Raw genomic sequence first — 16,124 nt, 5'->3', positions numbered from 1 at the left:
CCCCCCCCCCCCCCCCCGGTAACTGTCCCCTCCCCCCTACACCTCTGATCCTGGCTCTACCTCCCGCTAGGTAACTGTCCCTTCCCCCATTACATCCCTGCCCCCTGCCAGAAAACTGCCCCCCCCAGCTATGCCCTGTCCCCCCTCACCAGGCAATTACCCACCTCCCCCACTACACCCTTGGCCCCAGTCCTCTTCCCCCACTACACCCCTGGTCCTAGCAGGTAACTGCCCCCCTGGGTGAGGTAATTGCCCCCTTTCTCTGCCACTACACCCTCTGCCCCCCTGGCCCTCCTCCCCTGGTGAGGTAACTGGCCCCCAGTCCTGCCAGGTAACAGCCCCATCCTTCTCTTGCTACAGCCCCCTGTCCTGCCATGCAATTGCCCTCTGCCCTGACAGGTGACTGTCCCCTCTTCATATCCTCACTGCTGTATTCTCATGACCAGTAACTACCCATTCTCTTCCCTGCTACACCCCCTGCCCTACCCCTCCCAAGTAACTGCTCCTATCCCTACAGTGTCACTCCGTTCTCCTCCTCCCCCCAACAGGTAACTGTCCCTCTGCCTCCCCTCCCTCTGCATGTCTGCCTGCCCTTTGCATACCTAGTGCCCTTGCGTGCCCCCTGGCAGGTAATTGCTTATCCACTCCCTTAAATAACTGCTTCCCTCCCTGGCTGTGCCCCACCCCAATGCCTTCCCTGTTCTCCCCACTTTCTTCTCCATCCCTATCTGGTAACTTTCCTCTCTCCCCTTGCCCTGACATTTCTCCCATAGACACCTGCCCAGCTTCCTCTCCCTTGACAGGTGATGTGCTGCCCTCCCTCCTCCTGACTCCCAGCCCAGTGACTGTCCCCCCCCCCCCCCCTTGTTCCTCCCAGGTGTCTAGGGCTATTCCATAGAGACACCCATCTCTGGACAGTTGGGTTTGAAGACCTAGTACAAGTCTGAGTTTGTTTAAAAACAAAACAATGACCCTCCACAAACACTGCCCCAACCAAGCTGATCCCTCTGAGATGTCACATGCAGGATTTTAGGAGTGGGGAGTGGAGCCCTGCGACATGACCTGAACCCGATGGGACCCAACTGCAAGTGTTGGGGTCGGGTCAGGTGGGAAAAGAACAAGATCGGTTTGGGTTAGATTCGCTCTCTTCCTCCTCCCCGTAGGCTCAGTGTGATGGCAGCTCCATGCACCGGTGGCAGCCTTTCTGTTGTCCACCATCCCCAGCTGCACTGTGTGTGTTGCAGATTGAGGGGGCCAAGGAGTGGCAGTGCCTCTCACTCTGCAGTGCACACAGCAGGCAGTGGTGGATGGGGAATAGGGCATGCAGCCACCTGCACGTATAGCTGCCCTGCTGACCCCATGGGCAAGAGGGGGTGATGGCAGCTGTGGCCTTGGCTCACCTTTGGTAGGAAGGGTCAAGGTAGGGTCAAAAAACTACTCGACCCTCTCTGGCTTGGGTTGGGCCTAAAAATTAGGCCCGAGCAGATTTCTAGTCGAGAGGTTCTTTTACTTCTGTGTTCGGCACTGATGGGACTGCTGCTGGCATCCTGTGTCTAAGTTCTGATGTCCACCATTCAAGAAGGATGTTGATCAGTTAGAGAGGATTCCAAGAAGAGCCCCCAACATGATTAAAGGACTGGAAAACATGCCTCGTAGTGGCAGGCTCAAGGAGCTCCATCTAGTTAACTTTCACTTTAAACTAAGAGGTGGTTAGATCTCTGTAAGTACCTGCTTGGGGGACAAATATTGATAGTGGGCTCTACAGTCTATCGGACAAAGGTATATCCAGAGCCAAGGGCTGGAAGGTGAAGCTAGACAAATTCAGACAAGAAATGAGGCATACACTTTTAACAGTGAGAGTAATTGACCATTGGAGCAATTTACCGCTGGTTGTGGTGGATTCTCCGTCACTGGCAACTTTTAAACCAAGACTGGCTGTTTTCTTAAGATATGTGTTCTAGCTCAAAAGGAATTACTTTGAGGGAGTTCTGTGGCCTGTGTTATGCAGGAGATCGGACCAGATGGGCGCGATGGTTCCTCCTGGCCTTGGAATTGATAAACCGTGCCTGGGGGTTGCCGGGTCTTTGTTGCTTCTGCTGTTGGACCCCTTCCTCTGCCAGGCCAATGAGCCACTTGCACCTACAGGCTGTTGTGCTGCTGCTTCTCCCCTCTCACCCCAAGAGGGTGATTATGCCAGTTCAGGGATGAGTGGCCGTGGAAGGGTACAATTTAGAGTAAGTTTGCAGTATGGCTGCCCATGCTGTATCTGTTGTGTGGGTTAGTTTCATTCTGGGCACATCTCCCCTGTGGCAGAAAGCTAAGAACCCCTCCATGTTGTGAGCTGGTGCTGCCAAATCCCTAGCTGCTTTCCCATTTGCCTCAATCCTATTCTAACTAGCCTCTTTCGCTGATGGCCCAGATGGCTGAAGTGTTAGATAGCAGCTCTGTTCCCTTCTCTCTTTCCCCTTGTCCCTAGGGGTTGACTGCTGCTGACAGCACCTGGTGCTGCGTTTCTGCCCCCCACTAGCTTATTTCCCCTACTTTTCTAAGTCTCGTAAAAAGGGAATCTTATCAAGGAGCAATGACATTGTGGTAGGCATGGGGGAAAAAGGTGGGTGGAGCTAGTGCGTTGGTGAGTACTGTACCAGTTTGTGTTGGATGGGTGAAAATAGTTTGTGTGTTCAGGGGGAAGGTCGTGAAAGTTTTTCCTTGAGATAAATCATATTTCTGAAAGGACCACTGGGAGGAAGAAATAAAAAAAATGTCTGTCTGTCCATCCTTGGATTTACAGTCTGAGAACCCTGAATTATGTCCAAAAGGTTTGGGACTAGATCACTCATTTAATGACAACCTCTGTAGTTTCCTAGTGGACTCCTATTCACTTGGCATTGGCAGAACTTCTTTGAAGAGTAACTGATACCAGATTTTAACTTTGAAATACAAAAACTGTCAAGCTCACAGGAAACTTTTGTATAAGAGTGGTGTGTGGGAGGGGTGATTTGGGGGGAGGAAAGCTAGTTAGTGGGTTAAACTAAATCTGCTGTTCATACAAAAATCTAGTAGGACTCTGAGATTAAAAAACAGATCAAGGACTACAGCTATCTGCATTTTGACTGTAGTGACTTCCTGCTGCTGGGAGCAGTTGGAGTTGACCAAGAAGGCACAGAGTGTTACTGAACAATTAGCAGGGGTGAACTAGTCTGGTAAATCTTGTAACTCTTTTGTGGAGTGCTTTGGGAGTGTCTTTCCAGGAAACTGCTGCTGTCTGTGCTCCTAAAGTACTGTAACTCCACAAACATTAACTGGCAGACTGGTGAGGCCAAAGCCTGTAGGATTCTGCAGATCATTAACTTTTGGCTGCAAACTTTAAGCGATCAAACATTGCAAAGTGTCAGCTGCCTTTCTAGACCTTGTCTGTTGTGGAGCATCACTTGCGCAGGATTGTTCTGTTATGAATTATGAAAAAGTGCTACAGAGGATGGGGAAGTTGGGGTGCAGGTGGGGAAGAGTGTAAGGATGAAATCCCATCTGCAGTATTTCCAGACTTTGTGGAACGGTGAGCAGCAGGTAATTAAAGGAAAAATCTGTTCTGGATTAACTGAGTTGATCATAAGGACAACTGCATGAGGTTTGTATGGGAAAGATGTTCCAATGTGGCCTAATACCCTGGCCTGTTTCTATTGCTTTAGTTTTTTTAGTAATACAAAAGTTCAATGTTGCATGTACCCAGAGTGAAGTTACCCCCAGCACAGATATTGCATTGGTAGTAATAGTGTAAGTTTACCCTAGAATGTGGCACAATGGTAGGGAGCAATCCTCTCTTCCCAAGAGATGCCAATGCCTGCTCGGGGGGAGTGGGTTACAAATGCATTTGCCCCTTTGTCTCTCTAAGACTACCAACAGGGAGGGGAGATTCTGATGATGATTTTGTGACATGGATACTCTACTAGGAACAGATCTGGAACACACCCACTTGTTTTGCACGAACCATAGAAAAGCCAAAGGTGACTAATTCTCTATTGTCACTGGTTTGAATCCAACCCAGGTCCTGAAGGTGAGAAGGCTCCATCTCACTACTAATCCCTTGACATACCCAGTCCCCCTACCTCACAGCAGAAAAAATGTCTTCTTTTAGAGGTTAGAGGGGAGAGTCAGGAAAACAGGAGATCAGACTTTCTGATCTGTCTCTGACCGAGATGCTAATACTGAACCTTAAGGTAACAAAATAATTCAGTTAGTGCCTTCTCTCTCAGTGGAGGATGCTATATGGAGTGTAGGGAAAGAAACAAAGGCCTGGTCTACACTAGGCGTTTATGTCGAATTTAGCACCGTTAAATCGAATTAACCCTGCACCCGTCCACACCACGAGGCTATTTAGTTCGACATAGAGCTCTCTTTAAATCGATTTCTGTAATCCTCCCCAACGAGAGGAGTAGCGCTAAATTCGAAATGGCCATATCGAATTAGGCTAGGTGTGAACGAAGTGATGGGAATGAAAAGTGATTCCTAGTAAAGGAAAGAAAATGGTAGAAACTAGTTGGAGTCACAGGTGGGGTGAAGAAAAATGTGGTTGTATTAAACCAAGCCTTGTAAAAGTAGATCCGATGCACCTTATAGTTCTGTATGTTAGCTGGCTTCCAAGGCATGGTCCAAGGTTCTTCCATAAGGTATTGGGTCCCACTGTAGTTCCTGGAGCACCTTGGTTTTTCCTGCAAAGTCTCTGTCCCATCTGAGTTTTTTAGCCTGATCTGGGTCATAGCTTGAGATGCTGCTGCTATAGACTGCGGTGGGGCATTATTATGCTGGGGACATTCAAGAAACTCCCTGACAAAATACTCCCAGCTATATGGTACAGAACTATATATAAAATAAAATTAAACCAGCTTGCTCTTAAACAGATTCCAGCCGGGGTGGCGCAAAACATGCTTTTTTGAATAACTAGGAAATATCTAAAATTGAGCCACATGGGCCGAGAGACCCGCTGCTAGAGAAACATACATTGACTGATACATTCTGTTGGGGGTAACGAATGTGCATGCCCTTTTGTGGGACATCCAGTAACCATTTGGCCAAGAATAATTAGAAGCCCTTAGATGTACTTCCCAGGAGATCCATAAGGTTTAAAAGCCTTAATCTAAACTTTATTTTGGGATCTGTTTCTAAATTAATCAGGGACTATTATCTTTAAATCTTAAGAGTAAGATAGCATGGCTTGCAGACTGGCACTCTGGTTTATTAATAATGAGCACTTGTATAGTGCTCATTATCTGCAAAGCACTTTAAACACTAACTAGCCCATGCAACACTCTTATGGGTTAGGTAAGCATCAAACATATGGCGAAAGTGAGGCAGAGATTGTGATTTGCGGATGATGTCAAATTGGGGGTTGTGGGGTTTCTTTTACTTGAAGGAGAGGATCAGAATTCAAAACTACCTTGACAAATTGGAGAACTGGTCTGAAATCAACAAGATGAAATGTAATAAAGACAAGTGCAAAGTACTATGCTTAGGAAGGAAAAAATCAAATACACAATTACAAAATGGGCAATAGCTGGCAAGGTAGTAGTAGTGCTGTAAAGGATCTGGGGGCTATAGTGGTTCACAAATCGAATGACTCAACAATGATGCAGTTGCGGAAAAGGCTAATGTTCTGGGGTGTATTAAAAGGAGTGTTGTATGTAAGACATGGTGGGTAATTGTCCTGCTCTATTGACACTGGTGAGGGCTCAACTGGACTATTTTGTCCAGTTCTGAGCGCTGCCACCCTTTAAGAAAGATGTGGATAAATTGGAGGGAGTCCAGAAGAGAGCAACAAAAATGATAAAAGGTTTAGAGAACCTGACCTATGAAGAAAGGTTAAAAAAAAACTAGGCATGTTTAGTCTTGAGGAAAAAATGGAGGAAGGAGGAACCTGATAAGTCTTCAAATATGTTAAGGGCTGTTACAAAGAGGATGATGGTCAATTGTTCTCCATGTCCACTGAAGGTAGGACAGGAAGTATTTGGCTTAATCTGTAGCAAGAGAAATTTAGGTAAGATGTTAAGAAAAACTTTCCAACTATAATGGTAGTTAAGCTCTGGAGTAGGCTTCCAAGGGAGGTTGTAGAATTCCCACGGTTTTTAAGAACAGGTTAGACAAACACCTTTGAGAGATGATCTAGGTGTCCTTGGTCCTGCCTCAGTACAGTACCGGGGGCTGGACTAGATGACCCCTCGAGGTCTCTTCCAGTCCTAACTTTCTTTGACTTTCCCAGAACTACAGACCATGCCTGATTTAGGATTAGAAATTGGGAGTTCCGGTTCCCAGTCTCCTCAAATCAATAGGTGATCATTCAGGGCCTGCAGTCCAACTGGATAGATGTTAAGTTTAAAATAAGTTCGCTTGAAGGATTTAGGATCTTGCAGGCTTGGTTCATTGCTCAACAGGTCTTCAGAAGGGGTAGATGAAGAAAGCAAAAAGCAATTTTTCAAACTTTATCTCCAAACCACCACCACTTCCAAGACACACAGACTTACAAAATTCTTCCAGACCAGTGTTTAAAATCTTATAAAATTCAGAATCAAGACCAAATTCTTACTAGGCAAAAGTAAACTGCTTACTCTCATGCTTTCCAGCTTGACCATTTTGTCCCAAGCCATTCCCCTCTTGCTCTTGTATCAGCCAAATGTCCTTTCCGGGATAAGGGGCATGGGCGGGGGTATTTAATAGAACTGCGAATTGTTCCGTTATAGACTTGTGCAGTGGTTATAGTGACTTTAAGTTGGGACAGTCCTTAGCAAAGACACGTATCTTGTTGTAAAAGTAACTTACCCATTTCCCTTTTTTTTTTTTTTTGACGTTTAGTACTGATACACAGGATTGGCAGACCTGAAGGCAGAAATTCTTCATATCACTGCAGAACAGGTACAGCATGGGAAGCAGTGGGGCTTTTATGTGCCCTGTCCCACTAATATTCCTAAATCATGCCCTGGAATGACTACCAGTACAGGCGAAAGGGTAGCTGAGCCCTGTGGACTGCTCTGAGAATCCTAACAAAAGGCTTCATTGGCAGTTATGTGGATGCTTGTCCACTGAAAGCAAAACTATGACATCCCAAATGAGCTACCGAACAGCTGGCCAGCTGAGCATAACACTGTTCTGGTTACAGCAAAACTGAGCTGAGTTGGAATGGTCAAATGAGTTGAGAAGCTCCATAGCTCATTACTCATTCCCGAAAGCCGGCCACTCTCACAAAAATAGCGAACAACCGGCTTGTCTCTGTGCTCCTTCAGCGAACTGGTAGTTCAGGATGTTCAAAATTGCGGGAGGGTGGGGGGAAGATTTACTCATAAATGGAACTTTCTAAGAGACTGTAAATGCCTTTCTTGGACCACTGTTAACAAGCTGCAGAATTTGGGAAGTCCCCTACTCTAAATGCCAGTTTGTGTTGGTCTATGTGGAGAAGGAGGGAAATCTGCATTTTTATGACTATTTTTGTGTACTTCAGCTTACCTGCTTGGCATTCCGACAGACCACATAGAGTGAATTAAAAGGGGTTATTAGAACAAGCAGGAAACAATACAATGACTAGAGATAAGATATAGATTCCCAAGGCTGGAGCCAGCACTGGGCATGGAGACGTTGATACTGACCCACAGGCTGGGTAGCCCACTGAAGTGAGTCAGGGGGTGGAGGTGGCGCTTCCTCTCTGAGCCCCACCGAACATTCCTCCACGACCCCCATGGGGGGGTATGCCTCACAGTTTAAAAACTGTTGATGTAATATGACTTGTGTAACACAGGCCATAGAACTTCCCCAAAATAATTCCTAGAGCAGATCTTTTAGAAAAACATCCAGTCTTGATTTTAAAATGGTCCGTGATGGAGAATCCACTATGACCCTTGGTAAGTTGTTCCCGTTCTTAATTACCTTCACTGTTAAAAATGTATGCCTTCTTTCCAGTCTGAATCACTTCACCTTCCAGACATTGGGCTGTATTATACCTCTCTCTGCTATCCCCTGGGGGGGGGGGAGGAATGTTTCAAGGATCCTTTAGAGAACTATGGGTGGGCTATTAATTTGGAAGTGCTTACATGCCTGACTCCAGCCAGGTAACAGGCTTATTTTTCCAGGTCTGGGGTCTTAAGATCAGAAGGACATGAAACCGTTAAAAATCCCTGTCTAGAGAGGAAAAGGGAAGTGCGGGGAGTGATCTGTAGCTGCTTAGGGTGAAACAGGGATCAGTCCTGGGTCCGGTTCTGTTTAATATCTTAATCAATTATTTAGATTATAAGTGTACTCTCTATACCATTAAGTTTGTGGGTGATACCAAGCTGGGAGGGGTGACAAGTGCTTTTGAGGATAGGATTAAAATTCAAAATGGTCTGAAGTAAATAGGATGAAATTCAATAAAGGCAAATGCAAAGTACTCCACTTAGGAAGGAACAATTAATTGCACACATACAAAATGGGAAATGACTGCCTAGGAAAGAATACTGCAGAAAGGGGTCTGGGGGATATAGCAGATTGCAAGCTAAATTAGTCAACAGTGTAACACTGCGAAAAAAGTGAACATCATTCTGGGATGGATTAGCAGGAGTCTTGTAAGCAAGACACAAGAAGTAATTCTTCCACTTTACTCTGTGCTGATAAGGCCTCTCCTGAAATGTGGTGTCCAAAACTGGACACAATAGTCCAGTTAAGATTGACAAATTGGAGAAAGTCCAGAGGAGAGCAACAAAAATGATTAAAGGTCTAAAAAATAAGACCTATGAGGAAAGACTGAAAAAAATTGGGTTTGTTTTGTCTGGTGAAAGACTGAAGGGGCACAACAGTTTTCAGAAAAGGTTGTTACAAGGAGGAGGGAGAAAAATTGATCTCTTTAACCTCTGAGGATAAGACAAGAAGCAATGGACTTTTAAATTGCAGCAAGGGCAATTCAGATTGGACATTAGGAAAAACTTTGTCAGAGTGGTTAAACACTGGAATAAATTGCCTAGGGAGGCTGTGGAATCTCCATCATTGGAGATTTTTAAGAGCAGGTTAGACAAACACCTGTCAGGGATGGTCTAGATAATACAGGGGACTGGACTAGAAGACCTTTCGAGGTCTCTTCCAGTCAAAAACTTCTGATTATATGAAAGCTTTACATGGGGAGAGAATGAGAGGCAGAGAATGCAACAGGGGCAGTCAGTCTGAGACAGAGGCCCTGCGGCATTTCTGAGGCAGCCAGGCTCGCCTGTGTTTTTGAAGAAGTGATAAGATTTAGGCAAGACCCAGGTGTGTAGACCTCTTGGGATACTAACCCTTTTATCTACGTGCTATGTACCTTGGGGTGAATGGACCATATGTTTGTTTAGAAAAAAGTGCTTCAAAACCACTCTCTCTACCACTGGTCACAGGTTCATGGAGGTCAGTGTCTTGTAGATGCCAAATCCAGTTGGGCCTGTCATGTTACTGCTGTTGGAAATGAGATCTGATGTCCCGGGAAGAGTTGTAGAACCATGGGGTTCTCACCAGAGGCAGGGGAAGGTAATTCGTGAAGGGGTGCACTCGTGAGGGACTGCAAAGGGGTATAGAGTACTGACCATACTCTGGGAATAGGGGGTTTTGTAGCATGGCAAGGCAGTGTAAAGTTGAGTAAACCATGGAGATTGACTCTGGAAGAAGTGCAGGTAGAGACCCGTTGCTTGGAAAGATTGCCTGCGGAGGTACTGTGGGAAAGATCACAGGTAAAGCTTACTGCTGAAAAGTCAGTCTGTCAAAACTTGAAGCTCCCTTCCCAGAGAAGTCAGTAAAAATTCTCTTATCTTCACTCCAAGCCTAGCAGAAAAGTGACTGACTGGAAACAGTCTTTACTGGTTTCTCTGACAAAGTAGCTTGTTTTGCACATTGATGTTTTTTACCCAGGGCTGGCCTTGGGCACAAGTAATGGTTCGGTGCCCTGTGCTTCTGGGGGCCCTGCAGTTCTGTGTCTGCCTCTGAGTTGCTGAGTCAGGCTGATCTCCCTTGCCCAGTGTTGGGCATAGAAGGGGAGGTAGGAGCCAACTCCCCATCCCCATTCTGCACAAAGTATCTGGAATGGAGTGTGACCATCTTATTTGTTGCCACTGGGTTTGCTGCTGGGCTAACCATAGAAGAAGATGTTAAATTCCATAAGGGAATATATCAATATTGTTGATAAACTGGCCTGGATAACCAGAGGTTAGTTAAAAAAATCTGATATTTCTAACCTTGAGGTAAGATGATTAAACTATTGATGACTCGTATGCATTCACAATGCTGCCTTTTAACACTGAGTCTGGGAGGTGGGATTAATATGGGTAATGTTAAGATCACTTAAAAATGTAAGGTCTCTAAATGGGCATACACACCAGCTTTCTGGTATCACTTCATGTGTAAACAAAATCTGGATTGAGTGTGCATGTGTAGTGGCAAATTGACTGCCTCGGCCTAGGCTCAGCAAAGGCCCAGTAGCACTGGCCATAACTAGATACAGTACAGACATGTTGTCCAGACTCCCCTCTTCTCATCCTGAACTGCAGCACCTTCTGCTTTCAAGCCCTGAACTTTTGATGTGCAGAATTTACTAAATTTTGTTTTAAGATGTGTGCAAAGAGGTAAGAATAAGACAATAACATTCATTGTCTCTCCTGATCTATTCTAGGAATTGTTCCCAGGCTTCTGGGGTGACAGGCTATCCCATCTTGTTTCTTCTTCTCTTCACAACCCCACTCACCAAGACCTATTTATTTGATCAACGACTCCTACACTCTGCTAAAAAAGTTCACGTTTAGGAGTTCTAACATTCCCTGTTATGCCTGAATTTCAATCTCTGCTTAACATTTCCTGATTCTTACAGGTTTAAATAAGATCCTTAATGTTGCCCTTATTTGGAGTTGTATACGGAGAGCAAGCTAGATTAGTACTCATGAACTCTTGTTAAAGAGACTGTCACCTTTAGTTCTGGTACCCTGTAACATAGAATGTATATTAAAACCTGAACTTTCAAAGCTGGGTTTAGAAATATTGAAACCGTGACAAGTACAGCATCCTTAGTAATTGAATGAGGTTACCCTCACTGGGAGCTGATGTTTTATTTATACTCCATCAGCTGAACCTCCTGTTGGGAACAGGATTGAGACACAAGAATGTATTTCACATTCCTATGCTGAGACTCAAATTTCAAAGCCTTTAGGCAAGTTATGTTAATTTACTCCCTGAAAATTAACCACCTTTATTATCTTGTTTAGTTTGTTCAAAACAGATCCCTTCTTGCATTCAAAAAGTCACCATTTGCTGATCTGGACTGTCAAGGTGGCAGTGATGTCTGATCACTAATTAGCCTTTATCATATCAAAGGAACACTTAGGCTCTTCTAGTAATTTACTGTTGTTCATAATCAAATGTAGTGATAATCGGTTGCATTCCGTTGCAATTTGTTTTCCTTTTAAAATTGAGCCTCCTGGCTAGAAGCAAAAGCCTAGAAAGCATACATATGAAAGAGCTTGTACACACTATCACTTATGTCTGTATAATGTCTGTTGCTCAGGGGTGTGAATAAGCCACCTCCCGAGTGATGTAAGTTACGCTGACCTAAGTGCCGTCCCTCCGACATAGCTACTGCCTCTCACAGAGGTGGTTTTATTATGCCGATGGGAGAGCTCCCTCCCGTCAGCATGGAGCGTCTTCACCACATGCACTGCATCGGGGCAGGTGTGCTGCTGTAGCGCTTCTAGTGTAGACTAGCCCCAAAAGTCTAAGTACTCTTATTACGCTGATTGGGTTGGGGGTCGGGGGGACCCAAGACTTGCATCGTTGACAGCCTCCATACTTTCAAGGTCTCCGCTGCTGACAGGGCTTCCCTAGAAACAATTGTTCTGTCCTCTTACTGTCAGCCATCTCCCTTCTGAGTCGCTGCTTCTCATTCCTGAGCTGCGTGGAGGCTCACCAGTTCTTTTTGTGAAGGGAGCTCAGCGCTGCCATTAGTTGGAGACAACACTTAATTAGCCATGCGTCTAAATGACCGGTTAAGTCTTTCTTTCTCTGTTTGTAGGTAATTAAATGTCTCTACTGTGGATCTCCGCTTTGTTGGAATGCTTGGATGCACTGCAGCGCCTCCTATAGCTTTCTTTTGTCGGCCTCATTGTGAGAAGATGGCAAAAGTAAACATTACTCGAGACCTCATCCACAGGCAGATCAAGGTATGTGTCATCCAAGACTCTTATTTGTGGTTGGTTGGATGGGTAAGAAGAGCGTCCTGTTCATGCTGGAGCAGTTTCTGTGGGAATAGTCTTACCCGCCACCCCATCTTGCTGTGATTTTTTTGTTAGCTCTCGGAATTTATACTTGGCTGGGAAACTGCTGCAGGAAGTTGTGCTGTGGATTAGGTAGGAGGGCACTTTCCTTCAGAGCAGATATTGAACTAGTCCCCAAGCATAGTGTTGGGGATACTGTACTGATGGAGTTACAATCTTGGATGAAACGCAAGAGGTTCTGGTGACTTGTGATCAATTTAAAATCCCTTTAGTAGATTAGAGGTGTTAACCTCTGAGTCCTGTCCAAGTTTCAGCTGTGACAATTCTATTCTTTAACTTCCTGAGCGGTTTCCTTTGAACACTTCAACTTTTTTCTTTCCTAAACTGTTGTGTAGTGCTGGTCTTTGTATTTCTAAGGCACTCGTGGCCATTGTGTCTTGGAGTTGTAGGATGGTATTTAAATTGTTTGTGTCTTAAATTTATAAATGTTTGCGAGTGAATGGGATGAAACATGCAAGATTATAATAATGCCAGCACTGCCTCCTTGCTAGGTACTGAGCAGGAGGGCAGAACATCCAATGCTCTGACTTAATTTCCTGTGCCCACAGTGAGGAATGCAGTGGAACCTGATTGTTGGTGCCATATTGTAGGCCACTAAAGCAGTGGCTTTCAAACTTTTTTTTTTTTCTGCCGACCCAGTTGAAGAAAATTGCTCATGACCCAATGGAGCTGGGGATGAGGGCTTTGGGGATGTGGGAGGGGCTCAGGGTTGGGATGTGGGGATGAGGGCTGCGGGGTGGGGCCAGGGATGAGGGGCTTGGGGTGCAGGAGGGGGCTCTGGGTTTGGGGGGGCAAGGGATTGGGGCATGGTGTTGGGGTGCAGGCTTACCTCAGGCATAGGTGCCAACTCTGTGGGTGCTCTGGGACTGGAGCACCCATGGGGAAAAATTGCACCCACCGGCAGCTCCCTGACCCGCCCCAGCTCACCTCCACCTCCGCTCCACCTCCTCCCCTGAGTGGGCTGCCGCATCCTGCTTCTCCCCCCTCCCTCCCAGCACTTGCAAAACAGCTGTTTAGTGGCGCGCTAGCCTGGGAGGAAGGGGGGAGGAGGAGGAATGTGGAGTGCTTGGGGAAGAGGCTGGGCCAGGGCGGAGATTTGTGGAGGGATCCAATGGGGCAGGGAGGGGGCGGAGTCAGGGTGGGGCCAGGGGCAGGGGGCATGAGCAGTCAATGGCTCAGGCGGCTCCCAGTCAGTGGCGCAGCAGGGGTGCTAAGGCAGGCTTCCTGCCTGTCCTGGCATTGCAGGCCACGCTGCGCCCTGGAAGCGGCTAGTAGCAGGTCCGGCTCCTAAGCGGAGGCATGCAAGCACCTCCATGTGGTTCTTGCCTGCAGGTATCGCCCCCCCCCCCAAGTCCCATTGGCCGGTTCCCAGCCAATGGGGGTGCAGAGCTGATGCTTGGGGTGGGAGCAACGCACAGAGCCCCATGCCCCCCCTCACTTAGGAGCCGGACCTGCTGCTGGCCGCTTCCAGGGCGCAGTGCGGTGTCCGAACAGGTAGGGACTAGCCTGCCTTAGTCGGGCAGCACCGCTGACGGGACTTTTAACGTTCCGATCTGCAGTGCTGACCAGAGCCCCTGCGACCCAGTGCCTTGCATTCCACGACCCAGTACTGGGTTGGGACCTGTAATTTGAAACCACTGCACTAAAGTATACACTTGCTGCTGTGCCACACTCTCTAGACTAGAGTGTTAGGTGCCCAGTGGTTTGGCCTCAGGATACCTACAAGATTGTCTAAAGCTCCAGGCAAGGACTTCAAGTAGGATTGCCAACAGTCCTGTATTCTAAGGGATGTCCCTTATTTAAATAAAATACTGTCTTGTGCTGATTTAGTAGGGGACAAACACCTTTTATCCCAAATTTCAACCAGGGTAGTGCTACTGGTTGGCAACTTGCTCTGGTGCACAGGGTCACAATGCCACTCAACTTTGGCCCAGTCACCCCTCAATCATGCCTTAGCAGCCCCTGGACCTCTGGGTTTCTGCTGTATTTTTGAATTGGTGTTGGCAACCCCTCTGCACAGTTCTGCTCTTCAAACACAATTGAACTATGCTCAACAAGGGTAGATCCCATTCGGACATGGGGGTGGAGCTTTCTCCAGGGCCGATCCAGAGGTGTGGAATGAACTTCCACAGGAATTAACCATCAGACCCTGCAACTTTCTGCTCCAAGTGCAAGGTGCACACTCTTGAGCTTACTTTTGCAAATATAAACAGTAATACATGTATTCTATTAAATTATCTAAAAACACATTTATTCTTGTGGGGGAGAGAGAACTATACATGACTGATGTGGATCTTGTTGCTGAACATATTTCCGGAAGGGGCTCAGATACTGTCGTGACAAGGTCTATATAAGAAGCGTAATAGTATAGAGCCTCTTTGCATTTCATGAATAAAGAGTTAGGGTCATATATGGTGTAACTAGGAATATACTGCCTCTGCAGTTAGCCTCCCTTCATCCAAGCCACCTACTAACCGATCCATGATCTCATTAAGGAACACAGAGAAACAACTGTCCTGCATTTTCCTCCTCTTCATTTGTATTGGCACAGCATTGTGGTAACTGTTCTCTTCTCTGTGGAACAGCCTGTGCTAATGGTACTGCAGTTGTATGCCTCTGTTCTGTTCCTCTGTCTGTGTGTCAGAGAAGGCTGTCCAGTTCAATATCCCAACTATCTCCTGTCTAGCAGTTAAAGGTCTCGGGAAGACTGAGAATAGCCTTGGAACAGTGAAAATGCAAGTGTGGATTTTGTAGTAAAATGACACTTGGTTCTTCAAAACAGGGTTGTATGTGTCACGGTAGCTTTTCTGAATAGTTCTAATCTAGTGCTTGCATTTATCCTTCAGCTGTGACTTGAAGCTTCTGGCTTTCAGCCTGTTCTTGCCAAAAGATCAGACCTCCTCCTTCAAACTCTTGGGTGTATCTTTTTGGCAAAAAATATAAAACAAGCAACCCTGTTTCGTTTTTTTTTTTTTTTTTTTTTCCCCTTTTCTTTGGGTCACCCTGATTCTTATCTCTGGTGTCGGACCTATGTCTGGCATTTGGGGTTTTATCACTAATAGTGGTGAAATGATGGCTTCTCTCTCTTTCTGAACTGGAGAGTACAAAGTACCCTGTGCATGAGTGTTCTTCACGCTGATAAGAAAACTGTGTCCTTGCCAGAGGAAAGGCATCTGGCAGGTGCCATGGCCCATTTTGGGAGGGAGGTTGTGTGTGTTTTCAGTGTTCGGGATATGGGAGCGTTCTGTGCTTGCGGTAGTAAGTGTGGTGGTTTTCCTTCACATAGGAGAAGGGCGCCCTCAGCTTTGAGCGGCACTATCATGTCACTGACCCATTCATCCGACGCCTGGGCCTAGAAGCAGAGTTGCAGGTAAGTGAGCAATGCAAGAAGAACTAAACTACCTACCTGTTCCACATTAAACTGCATAACACACACCTGTCTGAGCTCCATAGACTTCTACACTCTCTTCAGAGCACTGGTTTGTCTCCTCAACGTGAGGCACTTCTAGCACTGTGCTAGAGCCAGGAACCATGTAGTCAGTTAGTGTATATGACTCTACTAATGCACCTTGCAACATCAGCTGTCTTGTACCCGGGACAGGCACTAAGCCTGGTCATAGTTGTTTTTGACATAGGCAAACCTCTCCTAGTTAAGTCTGATGGCCTGACTTCTTCCTATGACATTTGTGACGGCAGTAAGTGCCTTAGAAACCAATAAATGAATTGTCACACTGCAGTCTGATGCTCCCGAAACAGATTACAAATCTGAGAGTTTGTCTTCCCATTGGTACAAATTCAGTTTTTTCCTCCTACACCACTCTTCAACTC

General features: G+C 46.2%; 1 protein-coding gene across 3 annotated transcripts in view; it reads left to right on the top strand.

The window, feature by feature from the left end:
• WDTC1 (WD and tetratricopeptide repeats 1) overlaps positions 1-16,124 on the top strand; it is a 41,564-nt gene that overhangs the window by 811 nt on the left and 24,629 nt on the right. For 2 of the 3 annotated variants that reach the window (XM_026657075.2, XM_026657073.2), the window contains exons 2-4: positions 6,844-6,903; positions 12,035-12,182; positions 15,583-15,666. In XM_026657075.2, the coding sequence (XP_026512860.1) occupies positions 12,075-12,182; positions 15,583-15,666 (192 nt within the window). In that variant the 5' untranslated portion in view covers positions 6,844-6,903; positions 12,035-12,074. The remainder of the gene's footprint in view (positions 1-6,843; positions 6,904-12,034; positions 12,183-15,582; positions 15,667-16,124) is intronic. The other variant, XM_026657074.2, reaches the window with a different exon arrangement.

The sequence above is a fragment of the Terrapene carolina genome, unplaced genomic scaffold (assembly GCF_002925995.2).
Source record: "Terrapene carolina triunguis isolate 2854851 unplaced genomic scaffold, T_m_triunguis-2.0 Scaffold236, whole genome shotgun sequence".
In the NCBI taxonomy this organism is placed as follows: domain Eukaryota; kingdom Metazoa; phylum Chordata; order Testudines; family Emydidae; genus Terrapene; species Terrapene triunguis.
This window is presented reverse-complemented; position numbering and strand designations above follow the sequence as displayed.